The 16,888-nt window shown below is 35.6% G+C and overlaps 1 protein-coding gene across 1 annotated transcript in view; it reads right to left on the bottom strand.

Moving 5' to 3' along the window:
• The window catches only part of SYCP1 (synaptonemal complex protein 1), a 132,299-nt gene that overhangs the window by 104,097 nt on the left and 11,314 nt on the right, over window positions 1-16,888 (bottom strand). Inside the window, exons 8-10 of the mRNA XM_032881381.1 lie at window positions 5,391-5,449; window positions 4,081-4,150; window positions 2,368-2,441 (exon numbers count right to left, since the gene is read on the bottom strand). Of these exons, the coding sequence (XP_032737272.1) occupies window positions 2,368-2,441; window positions 4,081-4,150; window positions 5,391-5,449 (203 nt within the window). The remainder of the gene's footprint in view (window positions 1-2,367; window positions 2,442-4,080; window positions 4,151-5,390; window positions 5,450-16,888) is intronic.

A 16,888-nucleotide genomic window follows, 5' to 3' on the forward strand; every position in this document is an offset into this window, starting at 1 on the left:
GAATAAATTCAAATATAAAAGTTCTGACTTTGCCCTGTATATGAGGACTTCAATGTGCAAGAAAAGTTTAATACTTGTAAAAACTGTTTTTTTAAAAATTCTCACTAACATTTGTTAGGCCATACCTTGTAACAGATTTCAGCTCTATATATATGAAACAGCTCAAACTGAAATGTTAGGTGTGTGTATTGACTTCAGTATATGACCCTTAATTGTTGAGCTATGAAGTTAAAATTTGTATTTAATTGACAATCAAAGAACGTAATTTGTAGAGAAGTGTTGGTCTGTAGTTAAGTGGGATTCATCATGATGCCTCTGCATTTATTCTATTGTCTCAACTGTTTACTTGAAGATGGTCTGCACTTGTAGAACTGCATTCTCTTCTTCTGTGCCATCTTTTTTTTTTAAATACATATATCAGTCCTGATTACACTTTTTTCCTTCTCTTTGGACTATGATAAGCTTCAGAGAAGTGACTTTAGGAGAAGGGTAACTTAGAGTGGAGAGACATTTATGTGGAGAAGTTAATTTGCATGTATGAGACAGGAAAGTGTTTTTTAAGTTATATTACAGGCTTACTTTAAACCATTTAACTTATGCTCTGAAGTAACTAATTTAATGTTGTAGTATAGCAAATTATGATGAATAGCTTTAATTTTATGTTTAAAAGTCATGTTCATAAGCTTGGGGCGCCTGGGTGGCTCAGTGGGTTAAGCCGCTGCCTTCTGCTCAGGTCATGATCTCAGGGTCATGGGATCAAGTCCCGCATCGGGCTCTCTGCTCAGCAGGGAGCCTGCTTCCCTCTCTCTCTCTCTCTCTCTCTCCCTCTCTCTCTGCCTCCCTCTCTGTCTACTTGTGATCTCTCTCTGTCAAATAAATAAATCTTTAAAAAAAAAAAGTCACGTTCATAAGCTTAAATAAAACAACAACAACAAAAACCCCTCAGAACCTAGACCAGGAGACAAACAACTATACTTGAATATTATTAGTTATAGGACAAAAATTTATGAATCAGGAAAACAATTACCTCGGTCTTAGGGGATGTAATAAAAATTAATCCTTCTCAGAGTACTGCATTGAGTCTTGATAGTCAAGTAGAAATTAATCAGGCAAACCCAGAAAAATGAACATTTTAACTTGTGTAAGAACACAAAGGATCAAGAGATCATGCCGCATTTAGAGAAGTGAAAATATTCAGATGATTAGAATATAGAGTCCAAGGGCACCTGGGTGGCTCAGTTGTTAAGAACCTTCCTTCAGCTCAGGGCATGATACCAGGGTACTAGGACAGAGCCCCGTTATCGGGCTCCCTGTTCAGCACGAAGCCTTCTCCCTCTCCCACTCCCCCTGCTTGTGTTCCCTCTCTGTGTCTCCCTCTGTCAAATAAATAAATAAAATCTTTAAAAAAATAATAAGAAGAAGAATATAGAATCCATGTGAAGAAAAAAGACAAAAAGACAAGCTGAAGACTTCCAGATTCAAGATGGCAGAAAGACCTCACTGCCCTATTTTCATCTGCCCATGTACCCAGAACCCAACAAGTTTTTTAGCACTTCCCTCTACTTTTGTGTTCTTTATAATACACACAATTTTAACTTTTAAAAACACCTTCTTTCAGAAACTAGTTTAAAATTTCAGCTAAAATATAGAAAACTGTTAACTCATTTAAAAGATCGAAACGTAACATATAAATTTAACCAGAACTTAAAGAAAACCCTATCTTCTCTGTACTTTCAATTAACTTTTTAAGTAGACAATCTTGTTATCTATCATTACAAAGTATCCTGTGCCAAATCAAAGAAGAAAAACTCTGAAAAAATAGGGGGGAAATAGAAGAGGATTCCTTTCGATGAATCGTTTTCCATTGGAAAGCACAGGACTTCAAACTGATAAATTTGTCACAGTAATAACCTGGTATTCTTGTGAATAACAAACAACACAGACTCATTATTTTCAAATTTTCCACTATATGACAAATAGAAGGGAAAGAACATTTTAGTTCCCCATCAATGGTGTCATGAATAGTAAGTGCATTTCAAAATAGACTGCAAAATGTGGATTAAGTTGTCAATGATCATCTTTACATTTTATAAGGTTTTTATCTGAACAAAAGTTATTTATTTTTGCAACAATGACCTATTTAAATACTGTAGAAAATTCATTGATTTTTTTTTAAATTCTGGTATTAAGTGCATGCCTGTTTGAATCAGTGGAAATTAATTCTGCTAGGCAAAAGGCTGTATGTTTGATATGTAAAATACTAAAATTCTCTTATAGAAATTTATCATGCAGTCAGCAAGTAGATTTCTTTTGTATTTTATGAGTTAATAAACATTAAAAAATACAAAACTGATTTTTAAAAAATACCTGCTTTTCCTTGTCATTTACTTCCTTCTTGTATTCCTCTTCAAGGTGCTGTATTTTTTCATAATCTTCTTTTACTTTAAAAATAAAGCAACTATACTTTAATAATTTAATATAATTATATAAAAACAAAATTTAAAGCTTCTGGTATTTTAGCTCACCTCCTTATTTATCTAGATACTAAGCCTCAAAGGTTTCTAACAAATTTAACTGCTATTTTCTTGCTACTAACTTTCTTTTGAGTAAAGTAGTGAATTTTTAAAACATCAAAGTAGAATAAAATTCTGTACTTTTTACAATAGTACATATGTAAGAGTTTATTCCTTATAACACGCTAATCTGAAATAACGCATTTTAAATGTATATATATAGTTGACCCTTAAACATTAGGGGTGCTGACCCCTACCATAGCTGAAAATTCACGTGCAACTTTTGACTCCCCAAAAACTAAACTAATAGCCTACTGCTAACCAGAAGTCTTACCTGTAACATAAAGTTGCTTAACACACATTTTGAACATCATACATATTATAAGCTATACTCTTACAATAAAGTTAGAAAAAAGAAAGTTTTTATTAAGATTTTTACTTATTTATTTGACAGACAGAGATCACAAGTAGGCAGAGAGGCAGTCAGAGAGAGAGGAAGGGAAGCAGGCTCCCTGCTGAGCAGAGAGCCTGATATGGGGCTTGATCCCAGGATCCTGGGATCATGACCTTAGCCGAAGGCAGCGGCTTTAACCCACTGAGTCACGCAGGAGCCCCAGAAAAAAGAAAGTATTAAGAAAATCATAAAGAAAATACATTTATAGTACTGTTATTTATTGAAAAAAATCCAAATATAAGTGGACCTGCACTGTTCAAACCCAGGTCATTCAAGTGTCAACTTATTTTGACATGAAACTTTATCAAAAAATGTAAAAATAAGACCAAATCACACTTCTAAAAAATAAAGTACAAATCATAATAAGTTTAATTTCAGGGAAAATGTAGCTTTGAAGCCAAAAGGGTATTTTCAATATATATCAATTACCTTCCACATTACACAAGATTTTGAGGGGCTTACAAAACCACAAATACAAAATTTGAAACAGTTGGGGCATCAAACTGAAGCTGTGAAAACATTAAAAGAATCTAATAAGTCTCCATCAACAGATGAATGGATAAAGATGTGGCGTACATAAATACACACACACACACACACACACACACACACACACACACAAAATGGAATACTATGCAGTCATCAAAAAACAATCTTGTCATTTGTGATGACATGGATGGAACTAGAGGGTATTATGCTAAGTGAAATAAGTCAATCAGATAAAGTCAATTATCATTATGATCTCACTGATATGAGGACTTTGAGAAATAAGACAAAGGACCACAGGGGAAGGGAGGGAAAAACGAAACAAGATGAAATTAGAGAGGGAGACAAACCATAAGAAACTCTTAATCTCAGGAAACAAACTGAGGGTTGCTGGAGGGGAGGGGGATTGGAGGAATGGGATGGCTGGGTGATGGACATTGGAGAGGGTATTTGGTATGGTGAGTGCTGTGAAATGTGTAAGACTGATGAATCACAGACCTGTACCCCTGAAACAAATAATACATTATATGTTAATTAAAAAAATAAAAGATAATATAAATTTTTAAAAAGAATCTAATAAAATATAAACATCAGTAGAGTAATATGAAAATTAAATAAGATCCGTACATTTAAAATGCATTTCCAATCTGGAATTCTCAGCTTGTACACGAAGTTCCTCAAAAGCTATTATCATTTTCTGAAACATAAAGTTCAACTTTTAAGAATCATACTTATATTTTTTAAATAGGTTCTTCCAACTATGAAAATATTAATAAATTTGTCACAGGATCATTAAATTTAAAACTATTCAACTTTGAATAATGAAATCCCTATAATTTGTAATAATTAAATATTTACTAAAAACCCACTGACTGCCTATTATATTTGCTTCCCAGAAGCTTAAATTATATAATACCAAACAACAGCAAAATGATTGTTGGTATTCTAGTTATTTACTTAATGGCTCTTAACAGAATCTGTAATTTTATTTTTTGCTTACTTATTTAATTTCTGTCTTCCTCCACTAAAGTGTAACCTCTCTGAGGTCCCTCCCCATTAGAGTCCAAATTACACTTTCATCATCTGGCAGCATGAGTTCATTCAGTATTCAACAAATCTTTATTTGCAAAATTGTATGAATTCATTTATTTGTTCAATAAATAGTTACTGCTTATCTATTATGCGCCAACCACTGTTTTAGACACTTGAGATTAAGAAAAAGTCCTTACCCTACTGGAACTAACTAACATTCCAGGTATACATACACATGTATATCAAATAAATGTCATGTATTTTCAAGTGCTCTTCAGAAAAACTAAATGAGGTGAAGAGACAGAAAATAATTGAATGGAAAGGTATTTTAGATAAAGTAGTAAAGGAGATTTAAAAAAAAAAAGAATTTGCATTAAACCTTGACGCAAAAGTGCTAGACAGAACAAAATCAAAGAACCAAGATCAGAAAGAGGCTAGAAAGTTTCAGAAAAATAAAAAAGAATAACTATAGCAGAGAAGCAAAGTAGAAAACAAAGATGATGGAATAAGAGAGGTAAGCAGGAACCAGGTATTTTGTATGTTTCAAATTAATGTGTATGTGTCATAATATGCTAGTCTCTGACACAGAGTTAATACTTGATAAATTGGTGTCACTAACATGTAAATTCAAAAGCTACTAAATAACAAAACATTAACACTCCTAGTATAGAACCTTAAGAATCTTACTGGATATAATCCTATGTCAACAAATAAATAATAATCCCTTTATCAAGAAGAGTTATCACTCTACTCTGCTTAGAAATGCCTCTATTATACACAACCAATGGATTGTTAAACACTACATGTGAAACTAATGATGTACTATATGTTGGCTAATTGCATTCAAATTAAAAAAAAAAAGAAATGCCTCTGTTTAAAATATTTAACTTTTTACTAACACTTACCTCAATATTATTATTTAGATCCACATATACTTGCCTCGTTTCTTCTCGTTCATTTTCATCTATTATTAATATAAAATATTTCAGAATCAAATTTTAAAGTAATTATAATACCATCAAGATAATACTCAAAATGCCTCAAGAAAATATTAAAATATTTAAAATTCTGTTAATGAAGTGTATTAGTATATCCTCAGTCTCTTAAAGTAGCATCAAATGTATAGAATTGTTGAATTACTGTGCTATACATCTGAAACTAATATACCACTATATGTCAACTATACTTCAACAATAAATTTTTAAAATAAGCTGCTTCATAGTAGTTTCACAGTAAGACACAGTGAGACATGATTGTACTCCAATCTCAAAAGCTCTAATTTTTTATAGAACTACTATCTATGAATTTATTCAAACTTTGTAAAATATATTTACAGTTTTAACCTTTACATTGAGTGGGGATTTAACAATTATTTGCCCAAGTGTATTTTCCTTTGTATATTTACGATTCATAGGATACACATGAAAAGCAAAGCCTATTCTTCTGATCTCTTGCTCTTCCTCTGAGGAAGCAGAAAGGAAGATAAACTTCAAGACCCAAAGAACAAGGTTAAGAATAGGTGTGGCCCAAAGAGAAATCCTCTATAAATCCTTTACAACATTTTTATTTTTCTGGTTTTTAACCTGAGCAATGATTCCCTCTAGCTATAATCTATACAATAAATTCCCTCTATTCTATACTAGAATTAATACTGCACCTAATGCAGAGCCTAAGAGATCAAGATCTGAGCTGAAATCAAGAGCTGGATGTTCAACTGACTGAGCCACCCAGGCGCCCCAAAGCACATTAAATTTAAAGAGGGTACTAGTCCCACATTCTCAATAACAAGCCATAAAGAAGAACAGAGCAGTTATGATAGATTCAACTGTAAATGAGAAGCCAAATAACAAAAAAGAGGGTACATGAGCTAACTTCAGAAGAATATAGGTATCTAAACCTCTCAAAAATAATGGAGAGTGCTCTGAAATTATAGCATATGAAATAGGAACTGAATCATTTTTTATCTGAATATTAAAGGGCTAGAAATTTAAGAAAATAAAGGCAGAACATATCAGCATTTGAACAAAAAGATAGTTCATACTTCTCCATCTATTTTGTTTCATTCATTACCTAACACACTTTGCAACACATCTCTATTCCTCAGAAACTATTTGTGCCAAAGAACTGCATTCTATTGCCAACATCTCCCATCTTCCCATTGCTAATAGCATCAGTACTTTTAAAATACCCTCCAGCCATTTTTCTAATAGGGAAGTCCTGGAAATTGGGTAAGTAAAACTACAGAAAAGAAAATAAATGGGTATAGACATACTTTACAGTTGTCAGAAGCAAGGTCCTACGGGTAGCACAAAGGGCCTCCGATAGCTAAGTGTTTCAATGTAGTGATGTGCAGTACTATAAAAATATAACCTTACATTTTTCATTTTTCTTCTTGATATTTATCTATCCATTGATCTATTTACCTATCTCCCCACCCCCTACCTCACTACCTTCTCCCTACTTCCTTCCCTCCCTCTCCTCCTCACCTCCAGACTTCCCCCTCCCCACTTATTTTGCCCCAGTCCAGGCAACTAGATCTTTCAGCATTTGCTGCCTTAAAGAGATGATTTACCAAAAACAAAGAAAAAAAAATCTTTGGGTTTCAAAAGAACAATGTTGGGGGTTAGGGGAAGGATTCAGAACATAAACTGTAGATTTTTTAAATATATGAGTCAGAACAAATGTTCTTAATGTCTACACCAAGGAAATATTTACTCATTTGTGGGAAGAGGCCTTTAAAAGGGGAAGCTAAGGTGCCTGGGTAGTGCTGCAGTTGGTTAAGCATCCAACTTTTGGTTTCAGCTCAGGTCACAATCTCAGGGTACTGGAATCAAGCCCGAGTCGGCCTCCAAACTTAGAGTCTGCTTGAGATTCTCTCTCCCTCTGCTCCTACCACTCATGCACACACTCTCTCTCTCTAATAAATAAATAAATCTTTTTTAAAAATAAAAAAATAAAAGGGTGCGCTAAGAGAGCTTATCAGGTTCTGGCAGACACTTAAAAAGAGGTTCTAGAGCCCTCTACACTCATCAGACTAAGCCTCAGGGTTGAGGACCATGAAAATCCCAGATAGTTTGGGCAAACCAAGGGAAGAATGAGACTTCTGTTTTTGCTGTTGTTGTTGTTCATTTGTTTTTGTTTTTTTGTCTTCAGTAGGGCTCTAGGAAGATGACAAAACCTGACAAGAAATGACTGTAAAATATATCTAGACAGATTGGGCCTTAGATCATTTCAATTTCCCTTGTCCCAATACTCTGTGTGGCTGAGCATAGTGTGATAAAGAACTGAGAATCAGCAGACCTGAATGGGCCCCCAAGAACAGAAATGAGGGAAAACCCAGCGACAACCTAAGTGCACCAGTGACTGAATACTAACTGAAACAATGAAAACCTCAATAGAAGATGAGTGAAAAACAAATGTCCTTCTCTACCACATGGTATTACATAGGAACCCACAAATTTAGATACAATCCCAGGAGAAGGGGAAAAATTCTCAAATTTATTAAGTTTCTTCTAAAGAGAAAGGACCCAAATTTTAAAAATCATGAATGAAAGATAAGAGATCACAACCAGGGGCGCCTGGGTGGCTCAGTGGGTTAGGCCTCTGCTTTCAGCTCGGGTCATGGTCTCAGGGTCCTGGGATAGAGCCCCACATCGGGCTCTCTGCTCAGCGGGGAGCCTGCTTTCCCCTCTCTCTCTGCCCGCCTCTCTGCCTACTTGTGATCTCTCTCTCTCTGTCAAATAAATAAATAAAATACTTAAAAAAAAAAAAAAGAGAGATCACAACCAACACCAAAGAAATACAAACAATTTTAAGAACATATTATGAGCAACTGTATGCCAGCAAATTTAACAATCTGGAAGAAATGGATGCATTCCTAGAGACCTATAAACTACCAAAACTGAACAGAAAGAAATAGAAAACCTGAACAGACCATAACTAGTAAGGAGATTGAAAGAGTCATCAAAAATCTCCCAAAAAGAACACAGGACCACACGGCTTCCCAAGGGAATTCTACAAAACATTTAAAGAAGAATACTTACTCTCCTGAAACTGTTCCAAAAAATAGAAATGGATAGGAAAACTTCCAAACTCATTTTATGAGGCCAGCATCATGTTGATTCCAAAACCAGACAAACCCCACCAAAAAGCAGGATTACAAACCAATGTCCTTGATGAACACAGATGCAAAAATTCTCACCAAAATACTAGCCAATAGGATCCAACAGTCCATTTAAAGGATTATTCTCCATGACAAGAGGGATTTATTCCTGGGATGCAAGTTTGGTTCAACATCCTCAAATCAATCAATGTGATACAATACATTGATTTAAAAAAAGAACAAGAACCATATGATACTCTCAATAGATGCTGAAAAAGTATTTGACAAAATACAGCATCCTTTCTTGATCAAAACTCATCAAAATGTAGAGATAGAGGGTCCATACCTCAATATCATCAAAGCCGTCTATGAAAAACCCACAGCAAATATCATTCTCAATGGGGAAAAAATGAGAGCTTTTTCCCTAAGGTCAGGAACACGGATGTCCATTATCACCACTGCTATTCAACATAGTACTAGAAGTCCTAGCCTCAGCAATCAAACAACAAAAAGACATAAAAGGCATCTGAATGGGCAAAGAAGTCGCTGAATTCTCACTCTTTGCAGATGATATGATACTTTATGTGGAAAACCCAAAAGACTCCAATCCAAAACTGCTAGAACTCAATACAGGAATTCAGTAGAGTGTCAGGATACAAAATCAATGCACAGAAACCAGTTGCATATCTATACACCAACAGCAAGACAGAAGAAAGAGAAATTAAGGAGTTGATCCCATTTACAATTACTTCCCAAACCATAAGATCCCTAGGAATAAACCTAACCGAAGACGCAAAGAATCTTTACCCAGAAAACGATAAAGTACTTAGTAAAGAAACTGAGGAAGACACAAAGAAATAGAAAAACGTTCCATGCTCACAGATTGGAAGAACAAATACTGTGAAACTATCTATGCTACCTAAAGCAATCTATATATTTAATGCAATTCTTATCAAAATACCATCAATTTTTTTCAAAGAAATGGAAGAAATAATCCTAAAATTTATATGGAACCAGAAAAGACCGCAAATAGCCAGAGGAATGTTGAAAAAGAAACCCAAGTTGGTGGCATCACAATTCAAGACTTCAAGCTCTATTACAAAACTGTAACCATCAAGACCATATGGTACTGGCACAAAAACAGACACCTAGATCAATGGAACAGAATAGAGTGCCCAGAAATAGACCCTCAACTCTATGGTCAACTAATCTTCAACAAAGCAGGAAAGAATGTCCAATGGAAAAAAGACAGTCTCTTCAACAAATTGTGCTGGGAAAATTGGACAGCCACATGCAGAAGAATGAAACTGGACCATTTCCTTACACCACATACAAAAATAGACTCAAAATGGATGAAAGACCTCAATGTGAGACAGGAATCCATCAAAATCCTTGAGGAGAACACAGGTAGCAACCTCTTCGACCTCAGCCTCAGCAACTTCTTCCTCAAAACATAGCCAACGGCAAGGGAAGCAAGGGCAAAAATGAACCATTGGGATTTCCTCAAGATCAAAAGCTTTTGCACAGCAAAGGAAACAGTCCACAAAACCAAAAGACAGCTAACAGAATGGGAGAAGATATTTGCAAATGACGTACCAGATAAAGGGCTAGTATCCAAAGTCTATACGAACTTATCAAACTCAACACCCAAACAACAAAATAAACCAAGAAATGGGCAGAAGACATGAAACACTTCTGCAAAGAAGACCTCCAAATGGCTAATAGACACATGAAAAAGTGCTCCACATCACTCAGCATCAAGGAAATACAAATCAAAACCACAATGAGATACCACCTCATGCCAGTCAGAATGGCTAAAATTAACAAGTCAGGAAACATAGATGCTGGCGAGGATGCAGATAAAGGGGAACCCTCCTACACTGTGGATGGGAATGCAAGCTGGTGTAGCCACTCTGGAAAATAACATGGACATTGCTCAAAAAAATTGAAAATAGAGCTACCCTATGACCCAGCAGTCGCCCTACTGGGTATTTACCTTAAAAATATAAATGTAGTGATCTGAAGGGGCACGTGCACCTGAATGTTTATAGCAGCAATGTCCACAATAGCCAAACTATAGAAAGAACCTAGATGTCCATCAACAGATGAGTGGATAAAGAAGAGGTGGTATATATATACAATGGAATACTACGCAGCCATCAAAAAAAATCTTGCCATTTCCAATGACATAGAGGGAACTAGAGGGTATTAGGATGAGCAAAATAAGTCAATCAGAGAAAGACAATTATCATATGATCTCTCTGATAGGAGGAATTCATACAGATCTGGACTCCATAACAAAGATATTCAACAGATCAGTAAAAATAACAAAAGTACTGAAGAATCTTGAAATGTGTAGGCTAAAGAAGACAAGATTCAAAAAAGACAAGAAGCCAGCTTTAAAGATCTAAAGAGATAGCACATAAAAAAGTGGTCTAGATTTTCCATATGGTCTAAGGAGAATTACAATAAAATAGGAGAAACTCTGTAGAGACTTCAGCTCAATATTAAAATAAGAACTATCCTTAAATGACAATCTTGAGGTTAGTGAGATTCCATCACTGAATATATTCAAACATAAAGAAGACTACCTCTTTGTCAGACATGCTACAAAGGAAAGTAAATCAATGGAAATGTAAGTAGATTACAAAAGCTTTTAAGTCCTTCCCAACACCAACTAATTTAGATTACAAAGTCTACAAAAAAAGTTTATACAGTACTTCAAATGGCAGGCTGAAGAATTAAAAATAATTTTATATTGTGTACAGGATAACACTTAAAGGATTTTTTAAACAATCACCAAAAAATACACTAAAACAAAAGGGTTTTTATAGGTACATCTAAGAACAGATTTATTCATTAACTCATTAATTTATTGCCTACTATCATGAAAGACATTGTCTAAAATGTTAACTATCCTGAATCAAGATATTATCTCTTGCCCTTAAGCTGCAGGAGATGTCTTAGCATGCACTAGGCACTCCATAAATATTTGTTGAAGGAATTCATAAATACATGGCAAAGGTATACTAAGGGTACTAAGTAAAAGAAGAAGCATTTAAATCAGACTGCAAAATTAGGGAATACTTCCCAAGTAACAATATTTATTCTGAATTTTGAAGGACAAATAGACGTAATGAGATGAATAAAGAGGATCAGCCAATAAAAAAAATGCAAAATCTCAGAAGCATAATCTGTTTAGGGAGTAACAAGCAGTTCTCCATGAGCCTGTGTATATGGGGCATGTGGTGGAACATTTGGCAAGGTGGAGGGAAGTAGCAAATACCATGCTATCCATAAAATTATGGAAAGCCATTAAAAGAATTAGTGACATGATTTGATCTATATTTTAGAAAAGCATCAAGGACTCTGTTTTCTGGTAATGGCTAAGTAATTCAGACCAACCACCCTGCTGAAGACAAAAATCTGGACGATCTTTTTTATTTCTTAAAAGAATCAAAGATCTAAAAAGATAATGATGAATCATCAGGCCAAGAATAGATTGAGAATTATAATTCAAAAACACTAAGCTAAATTCCAGTGAGAGTCAAGACAAAGTAATCCCACTATGGCCTTTCTCTCCCACTACTTACAACTAAAAACTCTGAAATACATAAAGCAACTACTTCAGGACTCTGAAAAGAAAGCAAAGGCAGGTAGATTAGGGGAAAAAAGTAAAATCTTGAAGTGACTCATGCGAAGGTAAGTTTCCTGTTTATTATTTTTCTATCTCCCCTCCTAGTATTAGCTAAAGTATAAGGCCCAAACAAAACTGTAACAGGAAACGTGAGCAGTAAAAGGAAATCCTGATTTTTTTTTTTTATTCCTCTCATAGCCCTGTCCAGAATAGCCCTTGTAGTGGAGCTGCGGCACAGACAAACAAAAACTGCAAGAGAAACTCCGTATTTCTAGCAAAAGGACAGGGGAAATGAGCCCCTGTAAGGTTGAGCATGAGGGGGCAATCTTAGAGACAGCTCCAAAAGAGGATTACCTAATTATGTGCATGAATTGGCACAAGTCCCATGGGATAAAGGGAGCACATACATATACAAGACAGATCCAAAACAAATACAGCTAAGTCTTTGAAAACTGAACTCTAACATAAATTACTATTCATATCCCAAACCTAATCTTGAGTGGAGCATACAAGAAACAACCAGAGCAGCATAGCAAAGACTTTGAAAACTGAACTGATATTAGAACCCAGCACACAAAAGACAAGATAAAATTTATGGTCTGAAAAAAAAAAAAATTTTTGTGGTCTGAACCTGAGATGACTGCTAAAAAAATAAACATTCTCCTGGGGATTTTAAAAGGACCCAGAATTTTACAACATAATAATTTCAAAGTCTCCAAGATAAAATCCAAAACTGTTCAACATAAAAAGAACTAGGAAAATGTGAAATCATTCTAGGTCTCAAGCAAATAACCAAAGGTAATGAAGTACACAAACCTCTAGAATCCATAGAACCAACCAGAAATAGATCTCTTAAATAAACTTTATTAAAATCTTAATAAAACATTAACTATATTCATGGAAATAAAAAGATGAACTTAAAAGTTTCAGCAAGGAACACTAATGGTGAGCATAGCATTATATATAGACCTACCAAATCACTATGTTATACACCTGAAACTAACATAACATTTGTCTGTCAACTATATGTCAATTTTTTAAAATTTCAGCAACAAACTGGAAAGTCTACAAAGTGACATTACAGGGACACTTGGGTGGCCCAGTTTGTTAAGTATTTGCCTTCAGCTCAGGTCATGATCCCAGAGTCCTAGGATTCAATCCCGTGTTGGGCTCCCTATTCAGTGGGGAGTCTGCGTCTCCCTCTCCTCTGCTGCTGCCCCAACTTGTGCTTGCACTCTCTCCCTCTCTCAAATAAATAAATAAAATCTTTAAAAATATAATTAAATTTAAAAATTTAAAAAGTGACATTACAGATATTTTAAAAACCAGCTAGTACTTACAGAACCAGAAAAATGCATTCACAGAAAATAAGACCTCAACTGACAAATTCAAAAATAGACTAGAAAAAAAGAGAGAGAGAGAGAGAAACAGACTAGAAATAGCTAAATAGAGAATTGATGTACTAGAAGACAGATTAAAAGACATTATCCTGAATGGTGCACAAGAAAAAAGATTAAGTAAAAAACACAATGCAGAAATATCGAAAGGTACAGCACAGTAGCCTCATTGACTTGAAAAGATCAAACAGGCTTTCATCTAAGGGACTTTGCACTTACTATTTCCCAAAATAGCTACATGGCTCACTCTCTCACTTATTAGGGTCAATAAAATACTTCCTCAACCACGCTATCCCAAAATACTCTCTCTTTAAGCAGTTATCATCACCGTACATATATTTTATTTATGTATGGTCTCTGTGCCTCCACGAGGATGCATACTCCTTTAGAACAGAAATTATTCACTACTGTTTTCTTCAGCATTCAGAACATTTCATGACACAAAGTAGGCACTTTAAAAACTGGTGAATGAGGGGTGCCTGGGTGGCTCAGTTGGTTAACCATCTGCCTTTGGCTCAGGTCATAGTCTCAGGGTCCTGAGATCAAGCCCCACCTCAGGTTCCAGGCTCAGCGGAGAGTCTGCTTCTCCTTCTCCCTCTGCCTCAGCCCCTCTCCTAGCCCACACCCACACAAGTGTGGTCTCTCTCTCACACAAATAAAATATTAGAAAATAAAGAAATAAAAATAAAAAATGGTGGGACGCCTGAGTGGCTCAATAGCTCAAGTGTCTGTCTTCGTGACACTTGGATCATGGATCATGATCCATGATCCCGGGATCCTGTGATCCAATCCAGCATTGGGTTCCCGGCTTAGTGAGGGGCCTGCTTCTCCCTTTGCCTCCTGCTCCCCCAGATTGTGCACACACTCTCTCTCTCTCTCTCTCTGACAAACAAATAAATGAAATCTTTATAAAAAAAAAAAAAGATAAAAACTGGTGAATGAGGGATAATTGGGTGGCTCAGTCAGCTAAGCAAACTTGACCTCAGGTAGTGATCAAATGGATTATAGGATCAAGCCCCATGTCAGGCTCTGTGCTCAGCAAGGAATCCACTTTAGGATCTTCTCCCTCTGCACTTCTCTCCCTCTCTCTCCCCTCCTCCAATAAATAAATAAATCTTTAAAAAAAACTGGTGAATAAATAAATAAGACAGAGAAATCACAAGAGCAAAAGAAAGACTTAAGGCAAGAATCTAGATGGAGTTTACATTAATAACTCTAAAGCCTTTTTTTGTTGAGAGAAAGAAGGGTGGGGGAGAGAATCTTAACCATGCTCCACACCCAACACAAAGTCCAACATGGTGCTCAATCTCACAAGCCTGAGATAACGACCTGAGCCAAAATCAAGAGTCAGATGTTTAACTGACTAAGGCACCCAGACACCCCTAAAGACTTTAAGAAAAACTTTATTTCTCATGAAGATATGGTCATTGGTTCATTTAAGAGAGTACCTAAAAATTTTGTTAAGGTTCTTCAAACCTCTCCCACCATCTGATCTGACTTAGCATAAAACAGAGGAAAAAAAAACTAATAGCCTTGTCTCCATGGACCAGTTCATTTTCTGCAAAGTAGTCAATACATGATCCCTCCCACCCCATCTGTATACTTTTTACGACTTTTTATACATAGATGGGAAAAGCTAATATTGAAAGCTGAGTAAACAGGATGACTTAATGGAGGAGCTGGTAGTGGTACACTACATTCTAGTAAGTCTTTATAGTTCCAAAAATTAAGTACCATAAGCAGGGACCAAGAATAAAAAATGCTAGCAATTGTGCATTCTAGAAATAAGAAGAAGAAGAAGAAGAATAGTTAACATTGAGCACTTTGGGGCGCCTGGTTGGCTCAGTGGGTTAAAGCTTCTGCCTTCGGCTCAGGTCAGGATCTCAGGGTCCTGGGATCGAGCCCCACATTGAGCTCTCTGCTCAGCGGGGAGCCTGCTTCCTCCTCTCTCTCTCTGCCTGCCTCTCTGCCTACTTGTGATCTCTCTCTGTCAAATAAATAAATAAAATCTTTAAAAAAAAAACATTGAGCACTTTGTACTGCTCTAGGCAATTTATTAATTCTCAAAACAACACTAAGAGTCACTTCATTAATCAATAAACAGTGGATCAGAGAGATGATAAAACTTATTCAAGGTCAAGTAGATAGCAACTGCAAGTTTGAATTTGAGCATAAGCTGTCTACTCTTAAGCCCAAGCCTGTATGCAGTAAGCTATGTGATATTAAACTTGTAGCTAAGAAAAATACGAGCTATCCTGGAAAAGCAGGTAGACAGTATTTCTTAAAAGATTCTTGGCAGTGGGGCGCCTGGGTGGCTCAGTGGGTTAAGCCGCTGCCTTTGGCTCAGGTCATGATCCCAGGTCCTGGGTTCAAGCCCCACATCGGGCTTTCTGCTCAGCAGGAAGCCTGCTTCCTCCTCTCTCTCTGCCTGCCTCTCTGCCTACTTGTGATTTCTCTCTGTCAAATAAATAAATAAAATCTTAAAAAAAAAAAAGATTCTTGGCAGAAACAATGTAGAGCTAGTGTCAAATTAATGACAAAGATAAAACAGTTATTTTTAAAATAAGATTTTTATGTTTTTCATCAAAATGAAAAAAATTCATACATCTAAAATAAAAATATGCCTAAAATGAAAATGTATACTTTCATATATATATATATATATATACACATATATCTATATATATACACATATACACACATACATACATACATACATACCACAGCCTTTGTAAAATACTTTAAAAGCATATTTCTTTCTTTAGGAGAAAGTTGAGAATTCTATTTACACTGGAAATAAATATTGTTTATTCTTTTTTTTTAAAGATTTTATTTATTTATTTGACAGAGAGAAATCACAAGTAGACACAGAGGCAGGCAGAGAGAGAGAGGAAAGCAGGCTCCCTACTGAGCAGAGAGCCTGATGCGGGACTCGATCCCAGGACCCTGAGATCATGACCTGAGCCGAAGGCAGCGGCTTAACCCACTGAGCCACCCAGGCACCCAATATTGTTTATTCTTAAGTACTATGCCTTCAGCATAGTCCTCTACCAATATTTTTTTTCTACCAGTATTTTCTATTATAAACATAGCTATATATCAATTCAATTTGCTAGTTGTTCCAGGAAGAAGAGAAAGTTAGTCTCAAGATCATGTTTTAACTGAAGTAAGAACTACAAATGTCATGTCTAGGTATATATCTTTTGAAATATATTATCTTTCAGAACACTTTGAGCTTTCAAAACTCAAAGAACTGAGAATCAAATT

This window comes from Lontra canadensis, unplaced genomic scaffold (assembly GCF_010015895.1).
Source record: "Lontra canadensis isolate GAN:19392208 unplaced genomic scaffold, GSC_riverotter_1.0 scaffold75, whole genome shotgun sequence".
Taxonomy (NCBI): Eukaryota; Metazoa; Chordata; class Mammalia; order Carnivora; family Mustelidae; genus Lontra; species Lontra canadensis.